The following is a 16,039-nucleotide window of genomic DNA, read 5'->3' as shown; positions in this document are numbered from 1 at the left end:
CTTCTATGATGTGCTTAATAAAGGGTTTAACCATTCTAAAGTACTAGGGACTCCTCATTAAGTACACAATACGTCTCCTGAAAAAAAGTTAATTATTTACAACATCTAAGTTCCTTTGTAACAAGCCTTATATTGGATTTAAAACAGTTTAGAATAATACTAAAAATACACAACTACATTAATTGACAGTACTTTTCACACCACAGTCCAATAAGAACATGACCACTGATGAGGGCAACGATAACAGCAGCAAAATAATTAACTCATGCTGCATAAAAAGCAGGGTAAATGTTCAATGTGAATTTCCCAATGTAAGTCCATGGAGTAAAGTTCATTGGTGGCCATTGATTTCTTTACCACTGTAGATCAAATGAAGGGATGAACTTAGGTACATGAACTAATGGATCCCTGATGTGAAAACAGTGTTGTCTAGACTGCACTGCTAAAGGGAAAAGTGGCCTTAATTGTCTCGAGCAGTGGTAGAATAATATTATTGATTGTAAAGTCTAATGTTGAGAGAGGTTGTATGCTGTGGCAGGTGATTAGATAAGCACTGTGAATTATTCATGAATTATCTTTCATGAAAAATGCTTTGACTATCTGGTCTATACCAGGACATGCTCTAGTCTTGGGTTTATAGCAGTGAAAAAATAGATTCCAATGACTGTGCTCATGGAGTTTACATTCTAATGGGTTTTAGTTTAAACTACAAAATAATACTGTGAGGTGGGAACTATTGCTATTTCAGTTCAGGAACTTTTTATTAAAATGCCACATAGTAAGAGAGAAGTGCATGTAAAATTAGTGCACAGATCAATGGATTCTCACTAACTGAACACATCTGTGAACCAGTACCCAGAAGAAGAGGATACACTAGTTCCCAGAGTCCCTGCTCCGGGTCATTGGTGAGGTCTACTCCCAGTATAAATACAATCTTGGTTTCTGACAGCATAGGTCAATTTTGCCTGGTTTTATTCTACATAAATGAAATCCTAGAGTTTTTTTTTTTTTTAATATCTGGCTTCTTTTGTTTAACATTTTGCTTGTGAGATTCGTTCTGGTCTTGGGCTGTAGAAGATAACTCCTTCCCTGCAGTTTTCCACTCTGCTACTATGGCGCGAATTACCCACCCATTCTAATCTTCATGGACATTTGGGTGACTTCCAGTTAAGGAATATAAGATGACCTCTGTTTATTTTCAAAGATTATTTTTTAATTTGAAAAATTTCAAACATAACCTCCCCCTGGATTCTACCGTTCACATTTTATTATACTTTTTAAAATCATGTACTTATTCATCTATTCATCTGTCCTTTTTAAACACATTTCAAAGTAAGTAGTAGGTATTTGTGTGTGCTCCTCTAAAAACTAAAGCAAATATATCATTAACCCAGTCATTTTAAAGATTCTTTTGCATTTAGAAAATTTCCTCGGCTTTGTGTGATGTTCAAAGTTGAAGAACAGTTTGGGGGTAAGAATAAGTTTACTATTCTCTTCACTTTGGCCATTAACATTATCTATGGGGTCAAAGGAAGTTTCAGTTATGACTTTCTCATTAAAATTATATCTTTCAAAAAGTTGGGGATGGTTGTATATATGTAATTTATTTAGTAGATTTGAATTAGAAACAACATTACTTAGGTGTATGTTTTGTGGCTGCAAAGGCTTTTGATTTTTAGTCTGTCTATTTTCTTTCTTAAGGCATAACAAAATGTAGTGCTAGTCTTTTTATCCTTAAGTGAAAGGTTAATCGGCTAACCCAGGAGGAGAGCACATGTGCAAAAAAGATGCTCAAAGTGCTCTCTCCATCTTTCTTTTCTCTGCCTTCTCCGCTTCCATCTAACTTCCCACGAGTAAGCCCTTCCATCATTTGTGACAATCTATAGACTAAGGCAGGGAAAGCGAGTCAGTTTTGAGAGATACAAAGGGATTTATGACTGACACCTGCTTTTCAGACTGCAGTGATAGTCTAGCTATAAAACTTCAGATTTTATGGAGACAAATACCCTCAGAGGTGTAAAAACAGAAATAAAACATAAAGCATTTTACTTTTTTCCCTTTTGTAAATCTTTATTTGGTCTCCCCCACCCCCCAACTCCACCCTCTAAAAAAATTCCTTAGGTAACTCAAACAAATGAGGGAACAGATCTGTTATACTACTTTCTTTTAAATATTACCTTCAGTAATGGCATTCTTGGATATGCATCACTGTTAATTTTTTGAACAGGAGCATTGCCATGTGTCTGAGATAAGAATCTTACTATATTATCTAGATTCTGAAAGACAGCAGAAAGTCAGAATTACAATAAAAAAGTGGGCTACATCTCCTTTGGGAGAAGATTGAAAAAAGGTTGAAAATCAATAAACAAGATGATCTCTCATATTTCCATCTAGTCCTAAGATTCTGTGGTCTTTGTTTACACTTTTTATTAGTGACAAATCAGAAAATGGTAGTTGCAGCCAGTGACAACTGAAGCTGCCTTGTTATTAAATGGATCTGGCCCGCCCCCTTGTGGCCATAAGTGCAAAGACCATAACTGCCTGAGAAGCCTGGCTGTGAAGGAGGAGGGAAGAGTCAGGTTTGGGGCTGCCTTGCCAGTCAGTTCATCCAAGTCTCCCAGTCACATCAAATTAGCATCAAACTCATTGCACAATAGACGGGTGGCTTATTTTCTTGAAGAAGTGCAAGCGGCCTCATGTTAGCCTCTACTCATTTGCAGAACAAAAGCTCCTATTTCCAGAACTGGCACCAATGAGTCTGTTAAACCATCCAGTTGAGTTGTTCATAACCCTGGTTACAGAGATCACTTGAGGGGTTTGTAAAAAGTAAAAACGCCCCGACCCCCCTCTATGTCCACACCAGGAGTGATGTTGAAGCGGGGTCCTGGTACCGGTGGTTTTTTTAAAGCTCACCACTGAGGTAACATGCAGTCAGGATGGAAACACCATGTAGCTTAATCCCATTCAGTAGGATGGCTGGTGATTTTAACTGAATGTCGTTATGAAGACTCAGACCCAAATGACGAACCCCCTAAATTACAGCAGTCCTATGCAGATTCTAACACACCAGTATTATTGAAGTTTTAAAAAGAATGACTAGGAGATTAAAAGGAACCCAAAAGATCATTTAAAAAAGTTTTCCTTGGATTGACCCCAATAAATCTGCTCTACAAAAATATCCCAAATGACAGTCTCCTGGTCTTCATTCCGCTTCAGGCCTAGATATAGTGTATGGCAGACTTATTTTTATACTAATTGTGAATTTCTCTCATTCTTTGGCAAGTATAACACTTTACCTAGTGGTTCTTGAGATGTCATCTGCATACATAAGACCTTGTTTAAAATGGAGTTTTCTGTATTTACCCCCAGAAATTCACATTAGTAAGTGTGGAGTGGTGAGTAGAAATCTCCCTCATTTAACAAGCAATCCAGATAAATCTGATGCAAGTGGTTGAGACATCTCAGAGAAGTGCTGCTTAGTCATACCGTGACATGCTAATTCACTGAAGGTGTGAGGTGTGTTTTAGTTAAGGGATGTTCTAATATTTATTTTCTACTACAGTGCTTTTCAAAATGTGGTCCCTGGACCAGGAGCAGAGGCATCACCTGGGAACTTCTTAGAAATGCAAGTTCTAGTCTTATTCTACACATATGGAATCAGAAATTCTGAAGGTGGGGACCCAAAAGTATTTTAACGAGCCTTCCAGGTGATTCTGATGCATTCTTAAATTTGAGAACCACCGGTCTCCTCAAAACATCCCAACCTCCTTGATAGCTGTTTGATGTAGCTTCTTCTTGTTCTTAGAATTTTTCCCTCAACCTCCTAACATGTCTTTAAGAAGGAACCATGTCTCATGTCTATAAATCAATATAAGGGAAAGTGCATGGGATTTAAAATTATAAGACCTGGATGGGAATCCCAGCTCTGTCAACTGCTAAGAATAAAACCATGCATAAATATGTCCACCCTCTGAGCATATTTCCTCATTAAAAATTAGGAAGAGAACATTTATTCAGGACACAGAGTCCAGACTTTTGCTTGAAGCTTTCTCTCATTTGAGCACCATGCACAGCTGCAGTTGACATTACTTCCAACTGATAGATGGGAAAATAGACATGGAAGACTCAGAAGAGTGAATTTAGTTACCTACCCTGATCCATTGGACACAAACCCTTTGACAGTGTTGCCTTATCTACAAATGTGGATAAGGACTCCATGAGTTTGATGTAAGGATTAAATAAGGCAACAGGTTTAAAAGAATTTGTGAAAGGTAAACATGTTTGTAGGTATTATCTTAGTGGTTTGGTGTGTTAAGTGAAATCAGCTCACCCAGACCTGAAGCTGAGGGAAATCAACAGCTAATAAAAGACAAGTTTTGTTTTAAAGCAGAAACCATAACACATCATAAACAATTGGTTTTTAAAAAGAAGAACAGTGAGCTTTTACACTATAAAAGAGTAAATTCTAAAACAAAAGAACAAAACCAAAATAAAACCACAGCAAACCTTTAGTTCCACATAACAAAAAAGAATAAGTAAAAAAGTATTATGTAGATAGAAAAAATATATACCTTTCCATGTAAAACAAGCATTTATAAACCAAAGGGGAAGGACAGGTTCTTAAGTGTAGCTGAACCACTGCTTAGATACAAGTCCATGGACCTCAGATTAGAGCCTCTTCTCACTGCCTTAGGAAGCTGTTATTTAGACAAGGAGTGAGACTCCCTCAGCTATTTTTTTTTCTTTTCACTCTTTCAGAGGATCTAATCAATGGAAAGACCAGAGCAGTCAAAATAAGGATGTAAATTCTTTGGATTTTGGCGACAGGAATGGGAGTGTTGCTCTGGTCAATGCAATGCAGAAAAGCTACCCAGGAAGTTCTGAAACAAAAGTCACAAAATTAAATTTGAATCACCATTAAAAGTACACTGCAGGGCTTCCCTGGTGGCGCTGTGGTTAAGAATCTGCCTGCCAAAGCAGGGAACACAGGTTTGAGCCCTGGTGCGGGAAGATCCCACATGCCACGGAACAACTAAGCCCGTGCGCCAGGACTACTGAGCATGTGCTCTACAGCCCACGAGCCACAACTACTGTGTCACACTACTGAAGCCTACGTGCCTAGAGCCCGTGTTCTGCAACAAGAGAAGCCATTGCATTGAGAAGCCCGCGCACCAAAATGAAGACCCAATGCAGCCAAAACTAAATTAAAAAATTTAAAAAAAAAAGAAAAAAGATATATGCAACGTTCACTGCAACATTATTTACAATAGTAAAGATATGGAAGCAACGTAAGTATTCACAGATGGCGGAATGGATAAAGAGCGTGTGGTATACGTATTCAATGGAATATTATCCAGCCTTAAAAAGAATGAAATTTTGCCATTTGTGAAAACATGGATGGACCTTGAGGTCATTATGAGCAGTGAAATAAGTCAGAGAAAGACAACATATGATCTTACTTACATGTGGAATCTAAAAACAAAACCAAAAAACAATTAAACCAACTGAAAACTGAGCTCATGGATACTGAGAATTGATTAGTGGTTGCCAGAGTCTGGAAGTGGAATGGGGGGTTGGGCAAAATGGGTAAAGAAAAAGTACAAACTTTCAGCTGTAAAAAAAATTAGTCATTGAAATGTAACACACAGCAGGTAACTATAGTTAACAATACTGTATCGTATATCTGAAAGTTGCTTAGATAGTAGATCTTAAAATTTCTTATTACAAGGAAAACATTTTGTAACAGTGTATAGTGATGGATATTTACACAAAACAGTAACAAGGTACTACCTAAAATATTTTAAATTATTTATATATTTATTTTCATCTTCAAGTGCTCGTTTTTTGTAGAAATTTAAAATGTTTCTAGTCAACGGATTTTTAGCTATGCTGTTTGAAATTAAAAACATAAAGATCACATTTCAGACTCTTATGATGGAATGTTTCCGAAACTCTCTATACCAGCAAACTCATGAAAATGTTATGAGATCTGAAGGTCAGTACCAAAGAGGTCTTTACAATTCTCAGTGTGTATTGTCTTGCTTTATATATATCTTTATTCAAAATAAAATATTCAAAGGTGATATATATACTTTAAACGTTAATAAATTTAGAATCCACATAAGTATAAAGAAGTTAAACACTATCTCTTACCCCTATTATTTCTAAATTCAACTATAATTTTTAAAAATATTTTATTGCACTTCCTACCAATCTTTGTTCTATAAATCTTTATTCAGTATCAGAGCATAGTGTTTGTGTGTGTGTGTGTTTATACTTCATATTGGATTTTTAAAACCACTTTTTATGTCAACACGATAGATATATACCCAATTAGATTCTAACTCCTCCTTATGACTTGTTTATTACATGCGCTAGATAGACATCTTATAGAAGAAGACAGATTTCATTATTTTTTGGTATATTTTTCTATTGATCGATAAACAAAGGTAAGTAATAACTAGATCTAATTACTAGCATAGGTATGACACAGATTGCTTTTTACTTGTTTGTGAAGTGATATTATTTTGAAGATGGACACAAGCATTTTTTTTCCATTTCTTCTGAAACAGTCTCAGAAAGCCTCAGAAGTTACAGAGAAAGCTTCGAGAAAGATAGGAGAATGATGGATGGAAGGAGGCACTGAAGTGATTGCATCTAATTTCTTGTCACAGATGTTTTGTGAACAGGGCACATAGCATTTTGGTTTGCCAGGTTTTAGTGAAGTACTTTTAAGAAGTGATTCATTGGTCTCCCAGATTTTAATTACATCATCCACATAATACTTAACACAAATTCTGATTTACTTGATAAAAGAAACTGAGAATTGGATTAATAATGAAAAATTCTGAATGCATGTATGTACATATTTCAATTTTACAACTGCGTTTTAACCACTGTTTCATCCACAAATAGGATATGCCAGTTTTCCTTCCTGACAGGTTGCTCGAAATGTATAGTCAGGTGTCCTTGGATAATATCCATGTTTACACATAAATTCAATAGTGTCATCTGTTTTAGCATAAAGTTTTTGATCACGTCTCCATTTTAACTGGATGTTATGTTTTTTCATCATTTCTTCTGAAATTACACATGCATCTGAAGTTAAAAAAATCAACAAAAAACATTAAGTAACATACAAATATTTTCCAAAGAATTTCAGACTTTCAAGTAGAATCTTTTACACTGGTCCAGGATTTCATTCTCAAAATATTTTCTAAACCAACTCATTGAAAATCCATTATGTAGATTCCATCGTTTTAAACAATTAATGATATAAAAATGAGATACTATGTTTAATTTAATAATTAAGTGTTATAATAAAAGATTCATAATGTCACTATCACATTAAGAGCTTTTATTAAATAACCTTTCATTGTTATAGTTGCTTGAACAAGAATTTTTCAATCTTTATTTTCTCACATATTAATATTTTTTAGCCAAGCATTCAATAGAATTGTTAATCCATAAAAATTCAATTATAAACAGCAAAATATTATACCAATTACACTGATTTTCCCAGGATCCATGAGAAGATTAAAATATTTACCTAAGCATTTTGGTGGTTCTGACCACTCTCCATTCTGACATACTATGTATCTGTTTCCCTGAAGTTCATAGTAGGCCTGGCATTGGTACTCAACTGTCCATCCTGGAGGATATACTGGTGCCGGGAATGAGGTAATGTCTCCGTTGTCTATTGGTGGGGGAGGCCCACATTTTCCTTGAGAGTCTGAAAAATAATTTGATTCATTGAGAGATCAAAGACAAACACAGGTTAAAGAAAGTAAATAAAAGTATAGAACAATATGTAATATCAAGACGTGATTTCTGATGACAGAAATGATTCACTGAAAAAATTTTAATCACTTAAACTAAGAGTCACATTTTAAGCCCTTCCTTTCACCCCACATGAAAGCCCACATAATACATTAACAAATATGTCTGCTTTGCAGTATTCTGGTATTTAAAGATGCTTTCCTTAATGAATATATGCTAGAGAAATGGATAGCTAAGATAAACAAAGAAAGTTTCTTGGTCTTGTATATTAAGCATAGTGCAGTGGCTATTGAATCTCTGGTAATTTTTTTATTGATTTTCATTTTTATTAGAAGAGAAACATCAGCTTTTTAAATAAAATTCAAAGAATTACAAATGTGTATAATGTGAAAGGGACTTTCTGGCTTCCTGTTCTGGACAAAATGAGATGGGAACATTTCTGCTTATTTATTTCTTCTGCTAAATATTCCCTCTGTTAACTAAAAATCCTGAACGTGTTATAAAGACCAATGTAAGAGATTGTGAAGGGTGTAGAAGAAGTAGATCTTTTAGTGACCTTGGGATTCAAGGAGTTACACTGCAGTGATTTGTCTGAGTTTTCACTTTGCCTTGTATGTATCCTGGACTGGGCACTGAGACCGCCACCCAGAAATGATCTCATGTTCAGGCAAAATTAACAACAACAAAAAAGTCCCAGGAAGACTCTGCTTCCTTTAGCCAAAGGCACAGGAAAGGATCAGCCTAGCAAAAGAAACATTTTTTTTCACAGTACAGGACTCACTCTAGAAAAACACCGAAGAAACCTGAGACCAACCCTCTCCCTACCTTGATCAACAGGGGCCAAGTGTTCAGTCTAGACTTTCACCCACACTGGGAGGGAACAAGACACCTGTATTTGTGCTTGGACCGCATCCCTGGGGCTTCATAATCTCCTGGAACCTGGGTACTGCATCTCCCATAAAGGTGTTTTTGCAGATAGATGCTAAATTATTATTGTTGAAGGTGGGATACCAGGAGGGTTGTCTTATCCTTTATCTTGCTGACATTGCTCTCTCCTTTGTGCTATTTTTGTTTATATTTTATAATTTTTTTCTCTTCTTTCTGTCTGGACTTCTGGTTTCTCATAATTTTATATATTCTCTCACTTCTAATTTCCTATTTAGGCAGATTTCTATGGCTCCTTTTCTTCTAGTGACTCAATCACATTACAATATTTTGGACAGCTATATCTTTGGTTTCCAAGTGCTCATTTTTAAAATCACCTTTATTCAGATATGAACTACATACAATAAGATCCACACATATTAGCATGTGGGCCAATGATGTGACAATGTGTACACCTGTGTAACCACAAACCCAACCAAACTAGAGGCAGTTTTCGTCTTCCTTTAAAAGTCTGTTGTTTCCTTTCTACTCCACCTCCCCCAACTCTCTTCCTCTAGGAAGCCCATGTTCTCTCTGTCACTATAATTTTGCCTTCCTACAACTTTGTATCATGGATTCATACAGCATGCGTTCTCTTACATCTGGCTGCTTTATTTCATCCAATGTCAGATCCATTCTTCTATGTGGTGTCTTGCATCACTGGGTCACTCCTTTCCATTGTGGAGCAGGGTAACTTTCTATAGATATAAAATATGTTTATCTATTTTATCCTCTGTTGAATGACTTTTGGAGTGTTTCCAGGTTGTGACAGTTATGATTGAGCTATTTCTGAACACTTGAACTCAAGTCTTTGAATGAACATTTATTTACTATTTCCTGATATACACCTAAAAGTAAAATTGCTGGGCTATCTGATATGTGCTTGACTGAATCTACAAGAAACTACCATACTGGTTTTCAGGGTGATTGTGCCATCTTACATTCCCATTGGCAATGTGTAAACATTCCAGTTGACTCTCATCCTCACCAACAAGCAGCATGATCAGTTTTTTTGTTGTTTTAAAGTGAAGTGTAGTTGGTTTCCAATATTGTGTTAGTTTCAGCACAATGATTCAATATTTTTGCAGATTATACTCCCTTATAGGTTAAGACATTGACTATAATTCCCTGTGCTATACAGTATATCATTGTTGCATAACTGTTTTGTACATAGTAGTTTGTATCCCTTAATCCCACACCTCTAACTTGTCCCTCCTGACTTCCTTCTCCCCTTTGGTAACCACTAGTTTGTCTTCTATATCTGTGAGTATGTTTCTACTTTGCATATACATTCAAAGTTGTATTATTTTTTAGATTCCACATATAAATAATATCATACAGTATTTGTCTTTCTCTGTCTAACGTATTTCACTAAGGATAATCTTCTCTAGGTCCACCCATGTTGCTGCAAATGGCACTATTTCTTTCTTTTTTATGGTTGAGTAGTATTCCATTGTATATATGCAATGGAAAGCAGCTAAGCTGGTTGCCAAGGGAGCCACCTTGTGATGAGAATGTTAGAAGATTCAGTCCCACACCCCTGACCTCCAGGGAGGGAAGAGGGGCTGCAGATTGCATCAACTGCCGATGGCCGATGGGTTAATCAATTTGCCCCTGTGATAAAGCCTCCATAAAACATGAAAAGGATGGGATTTTGAGAGATTCCTAGCAGGCGAACATGTGGACGTGCTGGGAGAGTGGCCACTAGGAGGGCATGGAAACTCTGCACCTTTCCCTGTATCTTGCTCTATGCATCTCTTCCATCTGCCTGTTGCTGAGTTATATTCCTTAAACTGGGAATCTGGTAAATCAAATGTTTCTTTGAGTTCTATGAGTCACTCTAGCAAACTAATTGAACCTGAAGAGGAAGTCCCAGGAACCTCTAATGTATAGCCAGTAAACAGAAGCACAGATGACAAGCTGGACTTGTGATTGACTTCTGAAGGGGGTGGGGTAGGAGAGCAGCCTTGGGGGCCTGAGATCTTACCTATGGGATCTGACAATATTTCCAGTTAGACAGTTTCAGAGAATTACTTAGTGGTATGGAAAACACACATACATCATAATAGTAAAGATCATCAAACAATGTGAATGACATATTTCAGCAGAATTATAAATAGACTTATCCTAAGTGGAAGTAAAGTAAAAGCCATATGTGGTAACTGAAATTTTCAATTTTATAAATTTGGTTTTGCACACTTAAAAAACGCTAGTTTTCTTCTCTCTCTTTGTCTCCTTCCTTTGAATCATTCACTAACTTGCCAAATGACCTTGTCAGAATTAAACTGTGCTACCTTTTAAGGCATCATGAGAGAACCATATTTTGACTTGCTTCTTTTGATGCATTGTTATATTATGTGAAATTATTAGGAATTATATTAAAAATGCTGTATATTTGAGAAGCAGCACATATGTATTAACAAGTTTGTTGATTCTGATAAAAAAATACACTGAAGAAACTATATAATGTGAGAATTATAGTTTTTCACTGTGTACTTGGCTAGTGTTTTCTATTAGTACCTACATTTAATTTATGTAAGTAGACAAGATGATTTTCTAGTGATGATCCAGATATTTACATGTCTACTCAGACACAGTTTGAACCCTGATACTGAAAAGGTGACAATAGTAGAAACAGCAATACTGCATATACTAAATACTGTTATCTCTCTATAAAATATAAAAGAATACAAGATCCCAGAGGACAGTGTTTTGCTTACAGACACGACTGCATTTAGGAGGGGAGGACCAGCCACCTTCTGCACATGTGACGTTGCTCCGATCATTTGGGAGGCTATAGCCAGTGTCACACGCAATTTGTACAGTGTCACCTTCCTGGTGTGTTTGTCCTGAAGATGCAGAATGACCATTTTCCACCCAAGGGAAAAAGCACTGTCCTAAAGGCCAAAAGATGACAGATACAAATCTTGCAATGAAAGAGCATTACATTTTGCAAACTTCAGAAGAGAAATCAAGTACAAAAATTTTGTTTCTTAAAAATTAGACCATGCATGTAAAAAATTAAAATGCCATACCAGTAATTAAGACTTGAATATAGAAAAAAATTACATTTGTAAAGCTACTTTCTACAAACAGCTTCTCACAACGAGCAATGACATAGATCATCTTTGCTGGCCCCTCCGGTTCCCACTGCTATGACTGTCCAGGCTCTGTGATGCCTTCAGGCAGAGCCTCTCCACTCACTGAACACACTGGATAATGCATCCAGACAATGAGGAGGGTGTTTACTCACTGAGACACTTTGGTCTTGGTGACCATCCTTCATGTGTACAGATTATTCGATTCCAGAGTAATTGTGAAGGGGACACAAAGCTGTGATCACAGGTGTAGTAGAAATATTTCCCTATGTCAACTGGGAAGATTTGTTTATAACTGTTTTCATCATATATGCTTCCATGTTTTATCTCTGGAAAATCACACTTTCTTCCTTAAGAAAAGAAATAGTATCCTACATTAATGAATAGTTCTACTTATGTTACTAATCCCATTGTTGAATTTATTATTCTATTTAGCTTAATTATTCCACTTGCATTAGTGACCGAGATCTGGGACAATGTATAACTAAGAGTACATAGGTATTTGAAGAGCTCAGGATGTTTAAGTTCTTTGGATGCATTTTCAAGATTAAAATCACACAGAAAAATGTAAACACTGAGGAAGAGAACAAAAGTGGGTCTATGTAGTAAACCTCCCAGATCTAAGCCGTTTGCTTCTGGAGGGATGGGAAGACTGTCAGTAGTTCTCCTTTTATTTCTTGTGCCTCTTCTTCCTGTGTCTTCCACAGAGATTCCCCAGAATCTCAGCCCGTTCATTCCCTCCTCCCCCAGTCCATGTCACATGTTGCATAGGAGACATATATGAACAAATATACATTCACATATGAATATATATATATTCATATACATATAGTCATACATGTATATATGACTATGTCTAATCTTTTCAGTGAAGACAATTTGAATATAAAATATTCACAAAGGAAAAATATTAGCAACAAAAAACTGCTAAGATATAATTACTAACTTGTGATGAATGTCCTCTAAAAATATGTATGTAAGAATTTAAATATACTTGAGTGGAAAATAGAAAAATAATTTTTGATTATTACTGTACACTCAAAATGTGTAAGTATGATTGTATTTATTTGTTTGGGCTGCCATACAAAGTACTATAGATGGGGAAGCTTAAAGCAAAGAAATTTATTTTCTCACAATTCTAGAGGTGAGAGGTCCAAGATAAATGTATCAGAAGGGCTGGTTTCTTCTGTGGCCTCTCTCCTTGGCTTGTAGATGACCATCTTCTCCCTGTGTCTTCACGAGGTTTGCCCTCTATCTGTCTGTGTCCTAATTTCCTCCTCTGATTCTGACACCCGATTTATTGAATCAGAGCCCATCATAATGACCTCATTTTAACTTAAATTACCTCTTTAAAGACCGTACCTTCATGTACAGACACATTCTGAGCTCCTGGGAGTTAGAACTTCAACATATGAATTTTGGAGGACAGAATTCAAACTGTGTCCGTCCACTAAATACACAAAGATGTTTCTATTTACACACAGGTGTGCTTCCACAAAATGGCTTCCATTCTCTGTTGAAAAACCTTGTTGCAACCCAAACTTATGGGGCTTTCAGCTCAAAGGTTACTTTTAGAAAGGGTTCAGTGAATGAGAATAGTTTACATTGGACAGGAATCATTGTTGTATTGTTATTGCTATTGCTGATGAAAGAAATTGCCCAAATATAGACTTATATAGCATACAAAACCAACCATGCAAAAAATTATTTAGATTCACTCTTCTTGTAAATTAAAAATAACAAATAGTGTTTCATATTCTAATCATAAATGGTGCAATGAGAAATCCTTAAGCATATTAGAGGTTTTGTTTACAATAACTTGGAAAGGATATTTTGATTTTAACCGCAAAAAAAAAAAAAAAAGAAAGAAACCTCCATCCATTTTGAAGTCAGAAGCTAGCCTGTGACTTCTTTCCTAATGTTGTGTGAGCATATTCACTTATCTTTATAATCAGAGTTGAGAGTCCTTTGCTGTGGAACACAAAAAACAGAAAAAACATATTTTTTTTTCCATTTTCCCTTAAGAGAATATGAGATAGTTTACCTGTGAGGTTACACTCTATCATGATGACACAATACAGACAATTCCTATTAGTCTATCATTAAAATATAAAGACAGGTGAAAGTAGATAAAACGTGGAGTTACATTCAAGAGGGAAGCTGAGTGTTCAGAGGTGTTTCAACTTACCTTGTGCATGAGCACAGGAAACCCACAGGGTGAGGATGACATTGAGTAGTAACAGCATGTTAGATATTCCCAAAGGCACGTTCATACAAATATTCCAGTTGTGTTGTTTGGTTGTTTAGCAGTTTATCAAGTGTGACTCTGAACTTAAGGACATTAATATGATGCTAGTTAACTGAGGTCACTTAGTAAATATCAAAGTTCAAACAGCTTTGCAAAATCCCTGAATTACGGGTAGTGGTTTCACAACAATTTCTTAAGTTCATTCCCTGTTAAGTACTTGTACAACCTTTTTGGGGGGCAGTAATAGGCGGGCTCCAGAAGTGATATAAAACACTAATTGTTAAACACTTCTTTAAAGTAAGTGGAGTTCTTTCTCAACCAGGTGAGTCATATGTGAATAACTCTGAGTCCATGTCACTATCACTTTCTCATGTCTTTTATTTACCTTCATCCAGCTTATTTGCTTAGGGGTCTAGGAAAACCAACGTGTATTTGGATCTTATTCTATCATCTGTATTTTTTTTTTTTTTTTTTTTTTGCAGTACACAGGCCTCTCACTGTTGTGGCCTCTCCCGTTGTGGAGCACAGGCTCCAGACGCACAGGCTCAGCAGCCATGGCTCACGGGCCCAGCCACTCCACGGCATGTGGGCTCTTCCCGGACCAGGGCACGAACCCATGTCCCCTGCATCGGCAGGCGGACTCTCGACTGCGCCACCAGGGAAGCCCTAACATCTGTATTTTCTTGTGCTTAGGGAAGCACTGATTCTTTTTTTTTTAACTTATGTGAGATCACACGAGTGAGTACAAGAGTTTCAGCATATTCTTGGCATTAAATATTCTATAATGTGCTTGAGGCATCTTCTTTTTTTTTTTAATATTCAGATGCACACAATGATATTCCTTTGGTTGTAGGAATATAGCTCAAAAATCCTCACCTAGTCTTTCACTAACTTAATTACACTTATTCTCTATTTTATTTATGTATAAATATTTATATAGTCAATTCTATTCAACGTAATGTAAAATACAATTCTTTAATATGAGAATTGCTTTCAAACAGATAATTAATATGGAAAATATAGTATTACTATAAAGAAAAAAAAAAAAACCAGTCAGAGAGTTAATGCATTGAAATTATTTATTTCTTTTCTTAATATAACTACAATAGTTTCAAAATATAAAATAATTTATTAATATATGTAATTAAGGCTTCCAGAATAGCAAAATAGCTTATATCAAACTAAACTTTCTATGAATAAAAATTATTTGCTAACACAAATTTTAACAATGACTGCTTGAGGGAGTCAAAGCTAGCAGAAAATAGAAAGTGTCCAACCTTTGAAAGAATGGAACCAAACTGTGAGATCCGTATTTACCCATTTTCTGAACTTAGAACACACTCACATACACATGGTGATGAGTGGTTGAGCTCCAGGAGGAAGCAAGAGTTTGTTTTTTTGTGACAATTTAGGGACCTGTGTGTGGGGCAGCCAGGATATCTGCCGTGTGAGAGGAGAAATCCATGAAGCCCCACCAGGGATATTCCCGGTAATCTTCCATTACTCATTAAATTATCTACTAAATCCACATGAGCATTTATGGGCTGAAGTTCCAATATCAGATAAAATAAAATTCAAAAGAGGATTATCAGAGAATAACGAAGACTATTTTATAATAATAAATAATTCAGATAATGTTGAATTCACCAAGGCAAAAGAAAAAGAGGCATGTAAGGACAGAGTAAAACATAATTAAGTAATGTTTAAAAATTAAGGATTCTACAAAAAAGGCTATTAGAAATAATATATACAAAACTTTATACAGAAACCAAAGTTGAAAAAATATTATAAAGGACACCATCTTTTATAAATACTCTAAAAACTGTATTAAGGAATACATTTGACAAAATATTTCAAGAGAGCTACACTGAAAACTGCAAAACATTGCTGAGAAAAATATTAAAAGACAAATCAAGGAAGGAGAAGATGATGAACTTGAATTGGAACATTTAACATCATAAAGATGTCAAAATTTCCCAATTAGTTTATG

General features: G+C 35.8%; 1 protein-coding gene across 1 annotated transcript in view; it reads right to left on the bottom strand.

The window, feature by feature from the left end:
• Positions 1–6,901: 6,901 nt before the first annotated feature.
• LOC307066761 (complement factor H-like) overlaps positions 6,902–16,039 on the bottom strand; it is a gene marked incomplete at both ends in the record, with an annotated part of 89,608 nt that continues 80,470 nt past the window's right edge. The window contains 5 exons of the mRNA XM_079724007.1: positions 6,902–7,098; positions 7,550–7,732; positions 11,424–11,600; positions 11,957–12,151; positions 13,990–14,079. Of these exons, the coding sequence (XP_079580133.1) occupies positions 6,902–7,098; positions 7,550–7,732; positions 11,424–11,600; positions 11,957–12,151; positions 13,990–14,079 (842 nt within the window). The remainder of the gene's footprint in view (positions 7,099–7,549; positions 7,733–11,423; positions 11,601–11,956; positions 12,152–13,989; positions 14,080–16,039) is intronic.

Source organism: Hyperoodon ampullatus (genome assembly GCF_949752795.1).
Source record: "Hyperoodon ampullatus genome assembly, chromosome: 2".
NCBI lineage: Eukaryota > Metazoa > Chordata > Mammalia > Artiodactyla > Ziphiidae > Hyperoodon > Hyperoodon ampullatus.
This window is presented reverse-complemented; position numbering and strand designations above follow the sequence as displayed.